The sequence below is a fragment of the Pseudophryne corroboree genome, chromosome 3 (assembly GCF_028390025.1).
Source record: "Pseudophryne corroboree isolate aPseCor3 chromosome 3, aPseCor3.hap2, whole genome shotgun sequence".
Taxonomy (NCBI): domain Eukaryota; kingdom Metazoa; phylum Chordata; class Amphibia; order Anura; family Myobatrachidae; genus Pseudophryne; species Pseudophryne corroboree.
In genome coordinates, this window is record NC_086446.1 from 230,362,597 (window position 1) to 230,376,511 (window position 13,915).

A 13,915-nucleotide genomic window follows, 5' to 3' on the forward strand; every position below is an offset into this window, starting at 1 on the left:
TGCTAATATATAGACTGGTTGATAAAGAGATAGTATACTCGTAACTAGTATGTATGTATAAAGAAAGAAAAAAAAACCACGGTTAGGTCACTGGTATATACAATTATGGACGGGCTGCGGAGTGCCGACACAGAGGTAGCCACAGCCGTGAACTACCGCACTGTACTGTGTCTGCTGCTAATATATAGACTGGTTGATAAAGAGATAGTATACTCGTAACTAGTATGTATGTATAAAGAAAGAAAAAAAAACCACGGTTAGGTCACTGGTATATACAATTATGGACGGGCTGCGGAGTGCCGACACAGAGGTAGCCACAGCCGTGAACTACCGCACTGTACTGTGTCTGCTGCTAATATATAGACTGGTTGATAAAGAGATAGTATACTCGTAACTAGTATGTATGTATAAAGAAAGAAAAAAAAACCACGGTTAGGTCACTGGTATATACAATTATGGACGGGCTGCCGAGTGCCGACACAGAGGTAGCCACAGCCGTGAACTACCGCACTGTACTGTGTCTGCTGCTAATATATAGACTGGTTGATAAAGAGATAGTATACTCGTAACTAGTATGTATGTATAAAGAAAGAAAAAAAAACCACGGTTAGGTCACTGGTATATACAATTATGGACGGGCTGCGGAGTGCCGACACAGAGGTAGCCACAGCCGTGAACTACCGCACTGTACTGTGTCTGCTGCTAATATATAGACTGGTTGATAAAGAGATAGTATACTCGTAACTAGTATGTATGTATAAAGAAAGAAAAAAAAACCACGGTTAGGTCACTGGTATATACAATTATGGACGGGCTGCGGAGTGCCGACACAGAGGTAGCCACAGCCGTGAACTACCGCACTGTACTGTGTCTGCTGCTAATATATAGACTGGTTGATAAAGAGATAGTATACTCGTAACTAGTATGTATGTATAAAGAAAGAAAAAAAAACCACGGTTAGGTCACTGGTATATACAATTATGGACGGGCTGCCGAGTGCCGACACAGAGGTAGCCACAGCCGTGAACTACCGCACTGTACTGTGTCTGCTGCTAATATATAGACTGGTTGATAAAGAGATAGTATACTCGTAACTAGTATGTATGTATAAAGAAAGAAAAAAAAACCACGGTTAGGTCACTGGTATATACAATTATGGACGGGCTGCCGAGTGCCGACACAGAGGTAGCCACAGCCGTGAACTACCGCACTGTACTGTGTCTGCTGCTAATATAGACTGGTTGATAAAGAGATAGTATACTACTAATATTATATACTGGTGGTCAGGTCACTGGTCACTAGTCACACTGGCAGTGGCACTCCTGCAGCAAAAGTGTGCACTGTTTAATTTTAATATAATATTATGTACTCCTGGCTCCTGCTATAACCTATAACTGGCACTGCAGTAGTGCTCCCCAGTCTCCCCCACAATTATAAGCTGTGTGAGCTGAGCAGTCAGACAGATATATAATAAGATGATGCAGCACACTGGCCTGAGCCTGAGCAGTGCACACAGATATGGTATGTATGTGACTGAGTCACTGTGTGCTGTGTATCGCTTTTTTCAGGCAGAGAACGGATTATAAATAAAAGTGGTGGTCACTGGTCACTATCAGCAAAACTCTGCACTGTACACTACTGAGTACTCCTAATGCTCCCCAAAATTAGTAAATCAAGTGTCTAAACGGAGAGGACGCCAGCCACGTCCTCTCCCTATCAATCTCAATGCACGTGTGAAAATGGCGGCGACGCGCGGCTCCTTATATAGAATCCGAGTCTCGCGATAGAATCCGAGCCTCGCGAGAATCCGACAGCGTCATGATGACGTTCGGGCGCGCTCGGGTTAACCGAGCAAGGCGGGAAGATCCGAGTCGCTCGGACCCGTGAAAAAAAACATGAAGTTCGTGCGGGTTCGGATTCAGAGAAACCGAACCCGCTCATCTCTATTTCAGACAACTGACATGTATAGAAGAATAAACAGGGAAGGGGATGCTGCCCAAAGCAGTAAATTGTTGGTGTTCTAAATGCACTAAAACAATCACAGGATCTGTTTGGATGTTCCAACTTATTCCTCTGCACCAGATTCATAAGTGCTCACATCACTTAGATCTCCTGATGGTACAATGGTGCTTAAACCGATCAGCAGACGGCTCATTAGTGCATTATACTATGTCATAATATATCACTTTCAGCTGTGCTTTTTCTGTGGAAATACTTATTTTATTCATACTCCTGTCTGAGGACACCTAGAACCAACCGCTAATTCACACACATGAAGTTGGGTATTAGTGAGTAAGGTTTGCAGGTATACTAAGGATTTTATATCCTAGAGAAGTTATCCTGCACAGTGGACCTAATTCAGATGTGGTTGAAGGGTGCAGTGATGCAGAAATAATAAGATTTTACTCACCGGTAAATCTATTTCTCATAGTCCGTAGTGGATGCTGGGAACTCCAAAAGTACCATGGGGAATAGCGGCTCCGCAGGAGACTGGGCACAACTAAAGAAAGCTTTCAGGTCACCTGGTGTGCACTGGCTCCTCCCACCATGACCCTCCTCCAAGCCTCAGTTAGGACACTGTGCCCGGACGAGCTGACATAATAAGGAAGGATTTTGAATCCCGGGTAAGACTCTTACCAGCCACACCAATCACACCGTATAACTCGTGATACCATACCCAGTTTAACAGTATGAAAACAACTGAGCCTCTCAACAGATGGCTCAACAATAACCCTTTAGTTAACAATAACTATGTACAAGTATTGCAGACAATCCGCACTTGGGACGGGCGCCCAGCATCCACTACGGACTACGAGAAATAGATTTACCGGTGAGTAAAATCTTATTTTCTCTGACGTCCTAGTGGATGCTGGGAACTCCGAAAGGACCATGGGGATTATACCAAAGCTCCCAAATGGGCGGGAGAGTGCGGATGACTCTGCAGCACCGAATGAGAGAACTCAAGGTCCTCCTCAGCCAGGGTATCAAATTTGTAGAATTTTGCAAACGTGTTTGCCCCTGACCAAGTAGCAGCTCGGCAAAGTTGTAAAGCCGAGACCCCTCGGGCAGCCGCCCAAGATGAGCCCACCTTCCTTGTGGAATGGGCTTTTACTGATTTAGGATGCGGCAGTCCAGCCGCAGAATGCGCCAGCTGAATTGTGCTACAAATCCAGCGAGCAATAGTCTGCTTAGAAGCAGGAGCACCCAGCTTGTTGGGTGCATACAGGATAAATAGCGAGTCATTTTTCCTGACTCTAGCCGTCCTGGAAACATACATTTTCAAGGCCCTGACTACGTCCAGCAACTTGGAATCCTCCAAGTCCCTAGTAGCCGCAGGCACCACAATAGGTTGGTTCAAGTGAAAAGCTGATACCACCTTAGGGAAAAACTGGGGACGAGTCCTCAATTCTGCCCTATCCATATGGAAAATCAGATAAGGGCTTTTACATGACAAAGCCGCCAATTCTGACACACGCCTGGCTGAAGCCAAGGCCATTACATGACCACTTTCCACGTGAGATATTTTAGATCCACGGATTTAAGTGGCTCAAACCAATGTGATTTTAAGAAACTCAACACCACGTTGAGATCCCAAGGTGCCACTGGAGGCACAAAAGGGGGCTGAATATGCAGCACTCCCTTAACAAACGTCTGAACTTCAGGTAGTGAAGCTAGTTCTTTCTGGAAGAAAATCGACAGAGCCGAGATCTGTACCGTAATGGAGCCTAATTTCAGGCCCATAGTCACTCCTGCTTGTAGGAAATGCAGAAATCGACCCAGTTGAAATTCCACTGTTGGGGCCTTTTTGGCCTCACACCAAGCAACATACATCCGCCATATGCGGTGATAATGCTTTGCAGTTACATCTTTCCTGGCTTTAATCAGCGTAGGAATGACTTCCTCCGGAATGCCCTTTTCCTTCAGGATCCGGCGTTCAACCGCCCTGCCGTCAAACGCAGCCGCGGTAAGTCTTGGAACAGACAGGGCCCCTGCTGCAGCAGGTCCTGTCTGAGCGGCAGAGGCCATGGGTCCTCTGAGATCATCTCTTGAAGTTCCGGGTACCACGCTCGTCTTGGCCCATCCGGAACCACGAGTATTGTTCTTACTCCTCGTTTTCTTATTATTCTCAGTACCCTTGGTATGAGAGGCAGAGGAGGGAACACATAAACTGACTGGTACACCCACGGTGTCACTAGAGCGTCCACAGCTATCGCCTGAGGGTCCCTTGACCTGGCGCAATATCTCTCTAGTTTTCTGTTTAGGCGGGACGCCATCATGTCCACCTGTGGCCTTTCCCAACGGTTTACCAACAGTTGGAAGACTTCTGGATGAAGTCCCCACTCTCCCGGGTGTAGGTCGTGTCCGCTGAGGAAGTCTGCTTCCCAGTTGTCCACTCCCGGAATGAACACTGCTGACAGTGCTAAGACATGATTTTCCGCCAATCGGAGAATCCTTGTGGCTTCTGCCATCGCCATCCTGCTTCTTGTGCCGCCCTGTCGGTTTACATGGGCGACTGCCGTGATGTTGTCTGATTGGATCAGTACCGGCTGGTTTTGAAGCAGAGGCCTTGCCAGACTTAGGGCATTGTAAATGGCCCTCAGTTCCAGAATATTTATGTGTAGGGACGACTCCTGACTTGACCAAAGTCCTTGGAAATTTCTTCCCTGTGTGACTGCCCCCCAGCCTCGAAGGCTGGCATCCGTGGTTACCAGGACCCAGTCCTGTATGTCGAATCTGCGGCCCTCTTGAAGATGAGCACTCTGCAGCCACCACAGTAGAGATACCCTGGTCCTTGGAGACAGGGTTATCAGCCGATGCATCTGAAGATGCGATCCCGACCACTTGTCCAAGAGGTCCCACTGAAAGGTTCTTGCATGGAACCTGCCGAATGGAATTTTGCTTCGTAAGAAGCTACCATTTTTCCCAGGACTCGTGTGCAGTGATGCACCGATACCTGTTTTGGGTTCAGGAGGTCTCTGACTAGAGATGACAGCTCCTTGGCTATCTCCTGCGGGAGAAACACTTTTTTCTGTTCTGTGTCCAGAACCATCCCCAGGAACAGTAGGCGTGTGGTAGGAACCAGCTGTAACTTTGGAATGTATAGAATCCATCCGTGCTGTTGTAGCACTTCCCGAGATAGTGCTACTCCGACCAACAACTGCTCCTTGGACCTCGCCTTTATAAGGAGATCGTCCAAGTACGGGATAATTAAAACTTCCTTTCTCGAAGGAGTATAATAATTTCTGCCATTACCTTGGTAAAGACCCTCGGTGCCGTGGACAGTCCAAACGGCAGTGTTTGGAATTGGTAATGGCAATCCTGTACCACAAATCTGAGGTACTCCTGGTGAGGATGGTAAATGGGGACATGTAGGTAAGCCTCCTTGATGTCCAGGGATACCATGTAATCCCCCTCCTCCAGGCTTGCAATAATCGCCCTGAGCGATTCCATCTTGAACTTGAATTTTTTTATGTATGTGTTCAAGGATTTCAAATATAAAATGGGTCTCACCGAACCGTCCGGTTTCGGTACCACAAACAGTGTGGAATAGTAACCCCGTCCTTGTTGAAGTAGGGGCACCTTGACTATCACCTGCTGGAAATACAGCTTGTGAATTGCCTCTAGCACAGTCTCCCTGCCTGAGGGAGTTGTCGGCAAGGCAGATTTGAGGAAACGGCGGGGGGGAGACGCCTCGAATTCCAGCTTGTACCCCTGAGATACTACTTGAAGGATCTAGGGATCCACCTGTGAGCGAGCCCACTGATCGCTGAAATTTTTGAGGCGGCCCCCCACCGTACCTGGCTACGCCTGTGGAGCCCCCCCGTCATGCGGTGGACTCAGAGGAAGCGGGGGAAGAATTTTGATTCTGGGAACTGGCTGACTGGTGCAGCTTTTTCCCTCTTCCCTCGTTTTACACGCTTGCATTTCTGAAGCCGAAAGGACTGTACCTGATAATACAGTGCTTTCTGAGGCTGTGAGGAAACCTGAGGTTAAAAAAATTTCTTCCCAGCTGTTGCTGTGGATACGAGGTCCCAGAGACCATCCCCAAACAATTCCTCACCCTTATAAGGCTCTATGTGCCTTTTAAAGTCAGCATCACCTGTCCAGTGTCTGGTCTCTAATAACCTCCTGACCGAATGGACATTGCATTAATTCTGGATGCCAGCCGGCAAAATATCCCTCTGTGCATCCCTCATATATAAGACGAAGTCTTATGTTCGCAAAATAGTATCCCTGTTTGACAGGGTTACTGACCACGCTGCAGCAGCACTATCTGCAGGTCTCAGTCTAGTACCTGAGTGTGTAAATACAGACATCAGGATAGCCTCCTGCTTTTTATCAGCAGGTACCTTCAAAGTGGCCGTATCCTAAGACGGCAGTGCCACCTTTTTTGCCAAACGTGTGAGCGCCTTATCCACCCTAGGGGATATCTCCCAGCGTAACTTATCCTCTGGCGGGAAAGGGTACGCCATCAGTAACTTTTTAGAAATGACCAGTTTCTTATCGGGGGAACCCACGCTTTTTCACACTTCATTCACTCATTTGATGGGGGAACAAAACACTGCCTGCTTTTTCTCCCCAAACATAAAACCCTTTTTTAGTGGTACTTGGGTTAATGTCAGAAATGTGTAACACATTTTTTATTGCCGGGATCATGTAACGGATGTTCCTAGTGGATTGTGTATATGTCTCAACCTCGTCGACACTGGAGTCAGACTCCGTGTCGACATTTGTGTCTGCCATCTGAGGTAACGGGCGCTTTTTGAGTCCCTGATGGCCTTTGAGACGCCTGAGCAGGCGCGGGCTGAGAAGCCGGCTGTCCCACAGCTGTTACGTCATCCAGCCTTTTATGTAAGGAGTTGACACTGTCGGTTAATACCTTCCACCTATCCATCCACACTGGTGTCGGCCCCACAGGGGGCGACATCACATTTATCGGCATCTGCTCCGCCTCCACATAAGTCTCCTCATCAAACATGTCGACACAGCCGTACCGACACACCGCACACACACAGGGAATGCTCTGACTGAGGACAGGACCCCACACAGCCCTTTGGGGAGACAGAGAGAGAGTATGCCAGCACACACCAGAGCGCTATATAATGTAGGGATTAACACTATTACTGAGTGAATTTTCCCCAATAGCTGCTTGTATAAACAATATTGCGCCTAAATTTAGTGCCCCCCCTCTCTTTTTAACCCTTTGAGCCTGAAAACTACAGGGGAGAGCCTGGGGAGCTGTCTTCCAGCTGCACTGTGAAGAGAAAATGGCGCCCAGTGTGCTGAGGGAGATAGCTCCGCCCCTTTTTCGCGGACTTTTCTCCCGCTTTTTTATGGATTCTGGCAGGGGTAATTATCACATATATAGCCTCTGGGGCTATATATTGTGATTATTTTGCCAGCCAAGGTGTTTTTATTGCTGCTCAGGGCGCCCCCCCCCAGCGCCCTGCACCCTCAGTGACCGGAGTGTGAAGTGTGTATGAGGAGCAATGGCGCACAGCTGCAGTGCTGTGCGCTACCTTGGTGAAGACTGAAGTCTTCTGCCGCCGATTTTCCGGACCATCTTCATGCTTCTGGCTCTGTAAGGGGGACGGCGGCGCGGCTCCGGGAACGAACACCAAGGACGGGTCCTGCGGTCGATCCCTCTGGAGCTAATGGTGTCCAGTAGCCTAAGAAGCCCAAGCTAGCTGCAAGCAGGTAGGTTCGCTTCTTCTCCCCTTAGTCCCTCGCTGCAGTGAGCCTGTTGCCAGCAGGTCTCACTGTAAAATAAAAAACCTAATTATATACTTTCTTTCTAGAAGCTCAGGAGAGCCCCTAGTGTGCATCCAACCTCGGCCGGGCACAAAATCTAACTGAGGCTTGGAGGAGGGTCATGGTGGGAGGAGCCAGTGCACACCAGGTGACCGGAAAGCTTTCTTTAGTTGTGCCCAGTCTCCTGCGGAGCCGCTATTCCCCATGGTCCTTTCGGAGTTCCCAGCATCCACTAGGACGTCAGAGAAATTATGTTGCAGCAGGAGGTGTCTGATATAAGTAGAAGTCTCCTGCATGCATTTATGACCCAGTGCTGAATCCTAAGACACAGCATCAGATCACCTGCAATACCATCATCATCTGACCGTCCAAGCCAGTCGCCACAGCTCCTATCAAGAGGCCAGGAAATCTCTGTCTTCCAACCAAGATCCTGGCCTCTGCATTCCCCCAAAACAGAGTTCATCAATGCCAATGCCTCACCTCTAAACGGGTGCAGACTGTCAATCTCTTGACATCTGCAGCCGTAGTGCGCATGTGGTATTTTGCGCATTGTGCAGCAGATCGGGATCTGAATCAGGCCTAGTGGCAGGTTCTGCTCATACAGCTAAATATGTTACAGAATGCATCATAGTACCGCATCCGCACCCATAGATACAGTTAGTAAGACTTAGCCTACCACAGAGTTTTACTAGTCAGACACCAGGCTGCGCTAATCGCTCATTACATCCATTTACTATATAGAATATTAGACAGAGGCCTCTCAAAAAAAAATCCCTAACCCTGTTTTGTCAGTTCATTATGACCTGAACCCCTGACAAATCAGCTACATATAGAAATTTCACAATCGTTCTTTCAATTTACTATGTTAACAAAGTAGGATATCACTCTAGAGCCACATTAAAAATATACATATTAGTTACCACTCCTCTTATGCTCCCACTAAGCACCATAAGCCATTCCACTCATATTCCTTCAAGGGCCATAACAACAATTCTTCCAAATCCCTTGCTTCTAGGCCCGCAAAAGATACATGTGTAGAAGCCGATCTGGCTGTTCCTCCTGCACTGCACTTGTCCTGCCTATGTGTACATAATGCCACTTTCTCTACTGGATTACGCACTTTAATGGTGGTTTAATCTGCACCCACCAACCTCCCCCTCGCTGTAACACTTTACTATTACATTAGAAATCCATAGACAGATAGATAGTTGCTGGAATCATGAGTTTGATTCCGGATCAGGCCCAGTCTGTGTGGAGCTTCTATATTCTCCTCATATGTGCGTGGGTAATAATAACATGGTGGAAAATGTTTCCTGTTTTTGTGAAACACTACACTGCCGAGTCTAAATACATCTCATTGGTCATTGTCTTGTATGATTTCATTAGTTTGTAGCAACAATGAAGCTACAGGGGGAAATGTAATAGCCTGGAGATGCTATGCGTGATTCCAGTGAGTCTACACTTATTTTTTTAAAGCACCAATAATTTTAAAGGCAAAACCTGTCTGTTTTGCTTTTTAAATGATCACTGCTTCAATAAAAAACGGAATCGTACAGGCTAAATTATTTGCCCCATAAACCCTTACCTTCCAGTTTGCCAGCTTCTGAGACTCTATGACCTTTATCACAGCTCCCATTAAGATACCTGGAAATGAGAAAACAACACTTTGGAGATGACCACAGCAACTACAAACAAATAAATACAGAATTTAACACAAAAGCTGTAATTTAAACCAGTTAAAAACTGTTGTAAAAAAAATAAAATAAAACCTGACAAAATGCTTATAAGTTACAGTTAATAACTAGAGTCGGACAATGTCAGGAAGGTGTACGACAGAGTGGCTGAATGCTGCTCTGTCATGCTGGAACACATTACACCACAGATGCACAATAACTGCTCACTGGTGGAGTACCATCTATCATACAAGGTTACAAGCAATCATTTGGCTGAGAAACTGCATAATGCAGAATAAAAAAAATAAAGAGAGAAATGCAATACAGTTTTAGGCAAAGGCTTAGCTAACAGAAGGGGAGGGGGGGATCCGACTGTACAAATGCTCAAGGAAATGTGTTTATACCACAGAAAGGGGTCTATTTAGCCTTGGAAGGAGATAAACTGGACGGAGATAAAGTACCAGCCAATCAGCTCCTAACTGCCATTTTTCAAACAGCCTGTGACATGGCAGTTAGGAGCTGATTGGCTGGTACTTTGGGGGTAATTCAGAGTTGATCGCAGCAGCAAATTTGTTAGCAGTTGGGCAAAACCATGTGCACTGCAGGGGGGGCAGATATAACATTTGCTGAGAGAGTTGGATTTGGGTGGGTTATTTTGTTTCTATACTGTCTGCCAAGGGTGTAGCTACCATAGGTGCAGGCAGTGCAGCTGCTATGGGGCCCAGAGCTGAGAGGGGCCCACCTTCTCTGTCACAGTTACATGTGTTATACACATTTTTCGACATTGGGTGGTACGTAGGGGTCCTTTCAAACTTTTTCCTTGGGGTCTGCAATATATCTAGATATGCCCCTGGACCTGCTCATTGTAGTGTGTAATAAAATAAACTGGAGGGCATTTTAATGTTACATAATATGAACTGGGGCACTGTAATGAGGCACACTATGAACGGGGAGCACTATATATCATAATGTAAATTGGGGGTACTGTGGGGCATAATGTGTACTGGCAGCTCTAAAATGTGCAATAAATAGTGGAAAACTGCTCTAATCAAGCTGGTAACAATCCCCAGGTGCTGCGGGAGGGGGTTACTCTAGACAAGAAATACAAAAGGGATTTTTCCCACGCACTCTGCTGGCTGTTAGTAAGAAGAACTATATACTATGTAATAATAGGAAATTTAGAGCTCTTCGTTACATATGTTTTGCAAAAGATATGATAAGCCTCCAGGCCACTTCACGGCTGCTCTATTGCTGGAGGTCCCTAACTAAGCATAGGTCCAAGGCTTGGACCCCACAAAGTCGGCTCAGGCCCGACCACCCCAGGGCAGCACACCATTGAAATACTAAAGTGTTAATATGTGTTAAGAAAGAAGCAGAAGCTATGGGTTAGAAAGTGCTACAAAAATAAGGGTGTTAATAAAATACTCAAAAGAGTAATATTAGTGAAAAAATAGGAGTGTTACATAAGTGCTAAATAAATAATATGGCATGCTACCCCAAGGTGGCCCAGCCCCACCAGACCCGGGGGGTACCACTCCCCAAACCCATACACAGCATAATAATAATAACATCCACTATGGGTCATACAATTGCTTAATATATGGCCACATGATAATGGCACATACAGAACATATCCAGATTGAGAGCTAGTTTACCTGGAGGCACCCCTGTATCCTCCAAATGGCACTACAGGACCCAGCATGCCCTCCTAATGCTGGCTCCATCTATGCCTCTCTGAACTGCAATAAATAGTGGAAAACTGCTCTAATCAAGCTGGTAACAATCCCCAGGTGCTGCGGGAGGGGGTTACTCTAGACAAGAAATACAAAAGGGATTTTTCCCACGCAGAAAAATACAAGAGAAAGATAGCAGCGCTATCTTTCTCTTGTATTTTTCTGATGTGTGGTTGGGGTGTAACTATCCCCAAATATTATAGCAGCAGCATTAGAAACACAGCACCGATAAGCGCCCGATCTTCCATTCATTTGGTAAATTTTCTTCTTATTTTTCCCACGCACTCTGCTGGCTGTTAGTAAGAAGACCTATGCTTAGTTAGGGACCTCCAGCAATAGAGCAGCCGTGAAGTGGCCTGGAGGCTTATCATATCTTTTGCAAAACATATGTAACGAAGAGCTCTAAAGCTCTAAAATGTGACATAGGGTGAATTTAAGCACTACTGCGATTCATAAAAGAAACTAGGGCACTACTATGGGGCATAACCAGGGCCGTTTCTTGGGGCAGGCGAGCAGTGCAACCGCACTGGGCGCCCGCCGCGGCACTAACTGTGGCTCCCTGCTTCACCCTCGTATTTCTCCCCGAGTAACTCGCTCGGGGAGCGGAGTTTCACGGAAGGACGCTGTTGCATCGTTACGTCACGACGCAACCCCGTCACTCCGCGAAACCCCCCCCCGAGTGGAGTACAGAGGGGGATCCAAGTTAGGAAGAGGGAAAGGCCAGCGCGAGGAGCGACTGGTGAGGCGGGCCGAAGAGTGGTAATCGTCTCTGTAAGTATTCTCTCTCTCTCTCTCTCTCTCTCAATGTGTAAAATGGGTACACCTGCCGTAATGTGTAAAATGGGGACTCTTGCCTGCCGTAGTGTGGGGATTTAATGTATCAAGGGCATTGCGGTGTGTGGCATAATATGGTGCAAGGGGCATTACTGTGTGGGGCTTAATATGGTAGAATTTGTTTTTCCTGTAGTGGTCGTGTTGGAGCAGGGTCAAAAACTGGATTGTGAGGTAGTCTTTTCAGACGAGGCCATGCCCATTTAGATGAGGCCACGCCCCCTTGCCGGGTGTGCGCGCAAATTTTTTTTTTTCCATGTAGGTGTGTGTGTGTGTGTGTGTGTGGGGGGGGGGGGGGGGGGCACATTTTTTATGTCATGGGGGGGCGCATTTATAAATCTCGCACTGGGAGCCAAATTGGCTAGAAACAGCCCTGGGCATAACATTAAATAAGGCTCTACTATGGTTCAGAAAATGAACTAGGGCACTATTATAGGGCATAACATTAACAACTGCTGCAGAGAAGTGTCTCTCTAGAAGCATTGGGACAGGGCCCCTTCAAAATGTTGCTATGGGGCCCACAAAGTTCTGGCTATGCCCCTGCTGTCTGCTTTGTTTTTACACTGCAATTTTGAGTTCAGTTTGAACACACCCCACCCAAATCTAACTCTCTGCACATGTTATATCTGCCCCCCCTGCAGTGCACATGGTTTTGCCCAACTGCTAACAAATTTGCTGCTGCGATCAACTCTGAATTAGGCCCTTTATCTCCATCCAAGGCTTAGTAAATAGACCCCAAAAAGAGGAGCAGCATTTGTTTGCACCAGCATGTTTCTATACCTGGGACATTCTCACAGGAAAGGTTTGTGGGATAGAAATTGGTGCATCGTACCAATGAGTACCAAATGCCCAGGATGTGTACTACCTGTTCCCAGTACACAGGTTCAGCTGTAACCATCAATAGAAGATGTCTGGCAACAATAACAGGACTATAGGGGGGTACTCACGGGAGAGATGTGTGCTGAGCGATCTTAACACAGACCGCTCAGCACACATCTCTCACCCCGCTCAGCACAGCGCGATGTGCTGAGCGAGGGGGAAAGCCGACGGGGGGCCGCTCACTTCACACAACGGTGAAGTGAGCGACCCGCTAGATTGAGCCTGCATGCAGGCTCAATCTAGCACCGGCGATAGCGATGCGCGGGGCCGCGCATTGCTATCGCTGGAGGGCATACACACGGCAGATCCGTGCTTAAAATCTAAGCAATCTAGCAAGATTGCTTAGATTTTAAGCACGGATCTCTCCGTGTGTACCCCCCTTATTACTGCCTCACCAATTAGTCTTGAGACCCAATGCTTGCACAACGGAACCAGAAGCCAAAACTTAACAGTAGCAGCTTAAAAAACATAAAAACAATTGTACAAATAGAGTTTGTTTCTTACGTTCATTTAGGAAAAAATGCTTTACTTGAATAATAAATAATGGTGATATTCTTTGTAAACAGGGTATTTATGCATAAGAAAGCCATCATCAGCAGTACCTGGAAATAGAAGGAATATGGAAGGGGGAAGACCAGCAATAGTATCAGTGCAAGATCTGTGGGTGATGTAATCAGCGAGATGGGCGTAAGAACAACCAAATGCTGTGACGCAGTTAGGAGCTCAGTGTGAGAACTACTATACATATTAAATGAGGTCTCATTCCCTCTACAGCAATTACCAAATATAAAGCACACATTAAATTACATTAGCCAAACCTAAATAAAATCTATAGACATAACAATCTGTGCCTGTACTCCTCAGGCACAAAACTAAAACTGAGGTAATTCTGTGACAGACTCAAGGTGGGTACACACTAGTAGATATATCTGCAGATCAACTGATCTGCAGATATATCTATGGACGGATCGGGCAGTGTGCTGTGCATACACACTGCCCGATCCGTCGGGAACTGACGTCATGAACTGGGCGGGCGTGTACACACGC

The 13,915-nt window shown here is 46.7% G+C and overlaps 1 protein-coding gene across 3 annotated transcripts in view; it reads right to left on the reverse strand.

Annotated features, from left to right (window-relative positions):
- The window catches only part of SLC9A8 (solute carrier family 9 member A8), a 182,036-nt gene that overhangs the window by 85,833 nt on the left and 82,288 nt on the right, over positions 1-13,915 (reverse strand). For all 3 annotated transcript variants that reach the window (XM_063958882.1, XM_063958884.1, XM_063958883.1), the window contains exon 4: positions 9,338-9,396. In XM_063958882.1, coding sequence (XP_063814952.1) covers positions 9,338-9,396 — 59 coding nt within the window. The remainder of the gene's footprint in view (positions 1-9,337; positions 9,397-13,915) is intronic.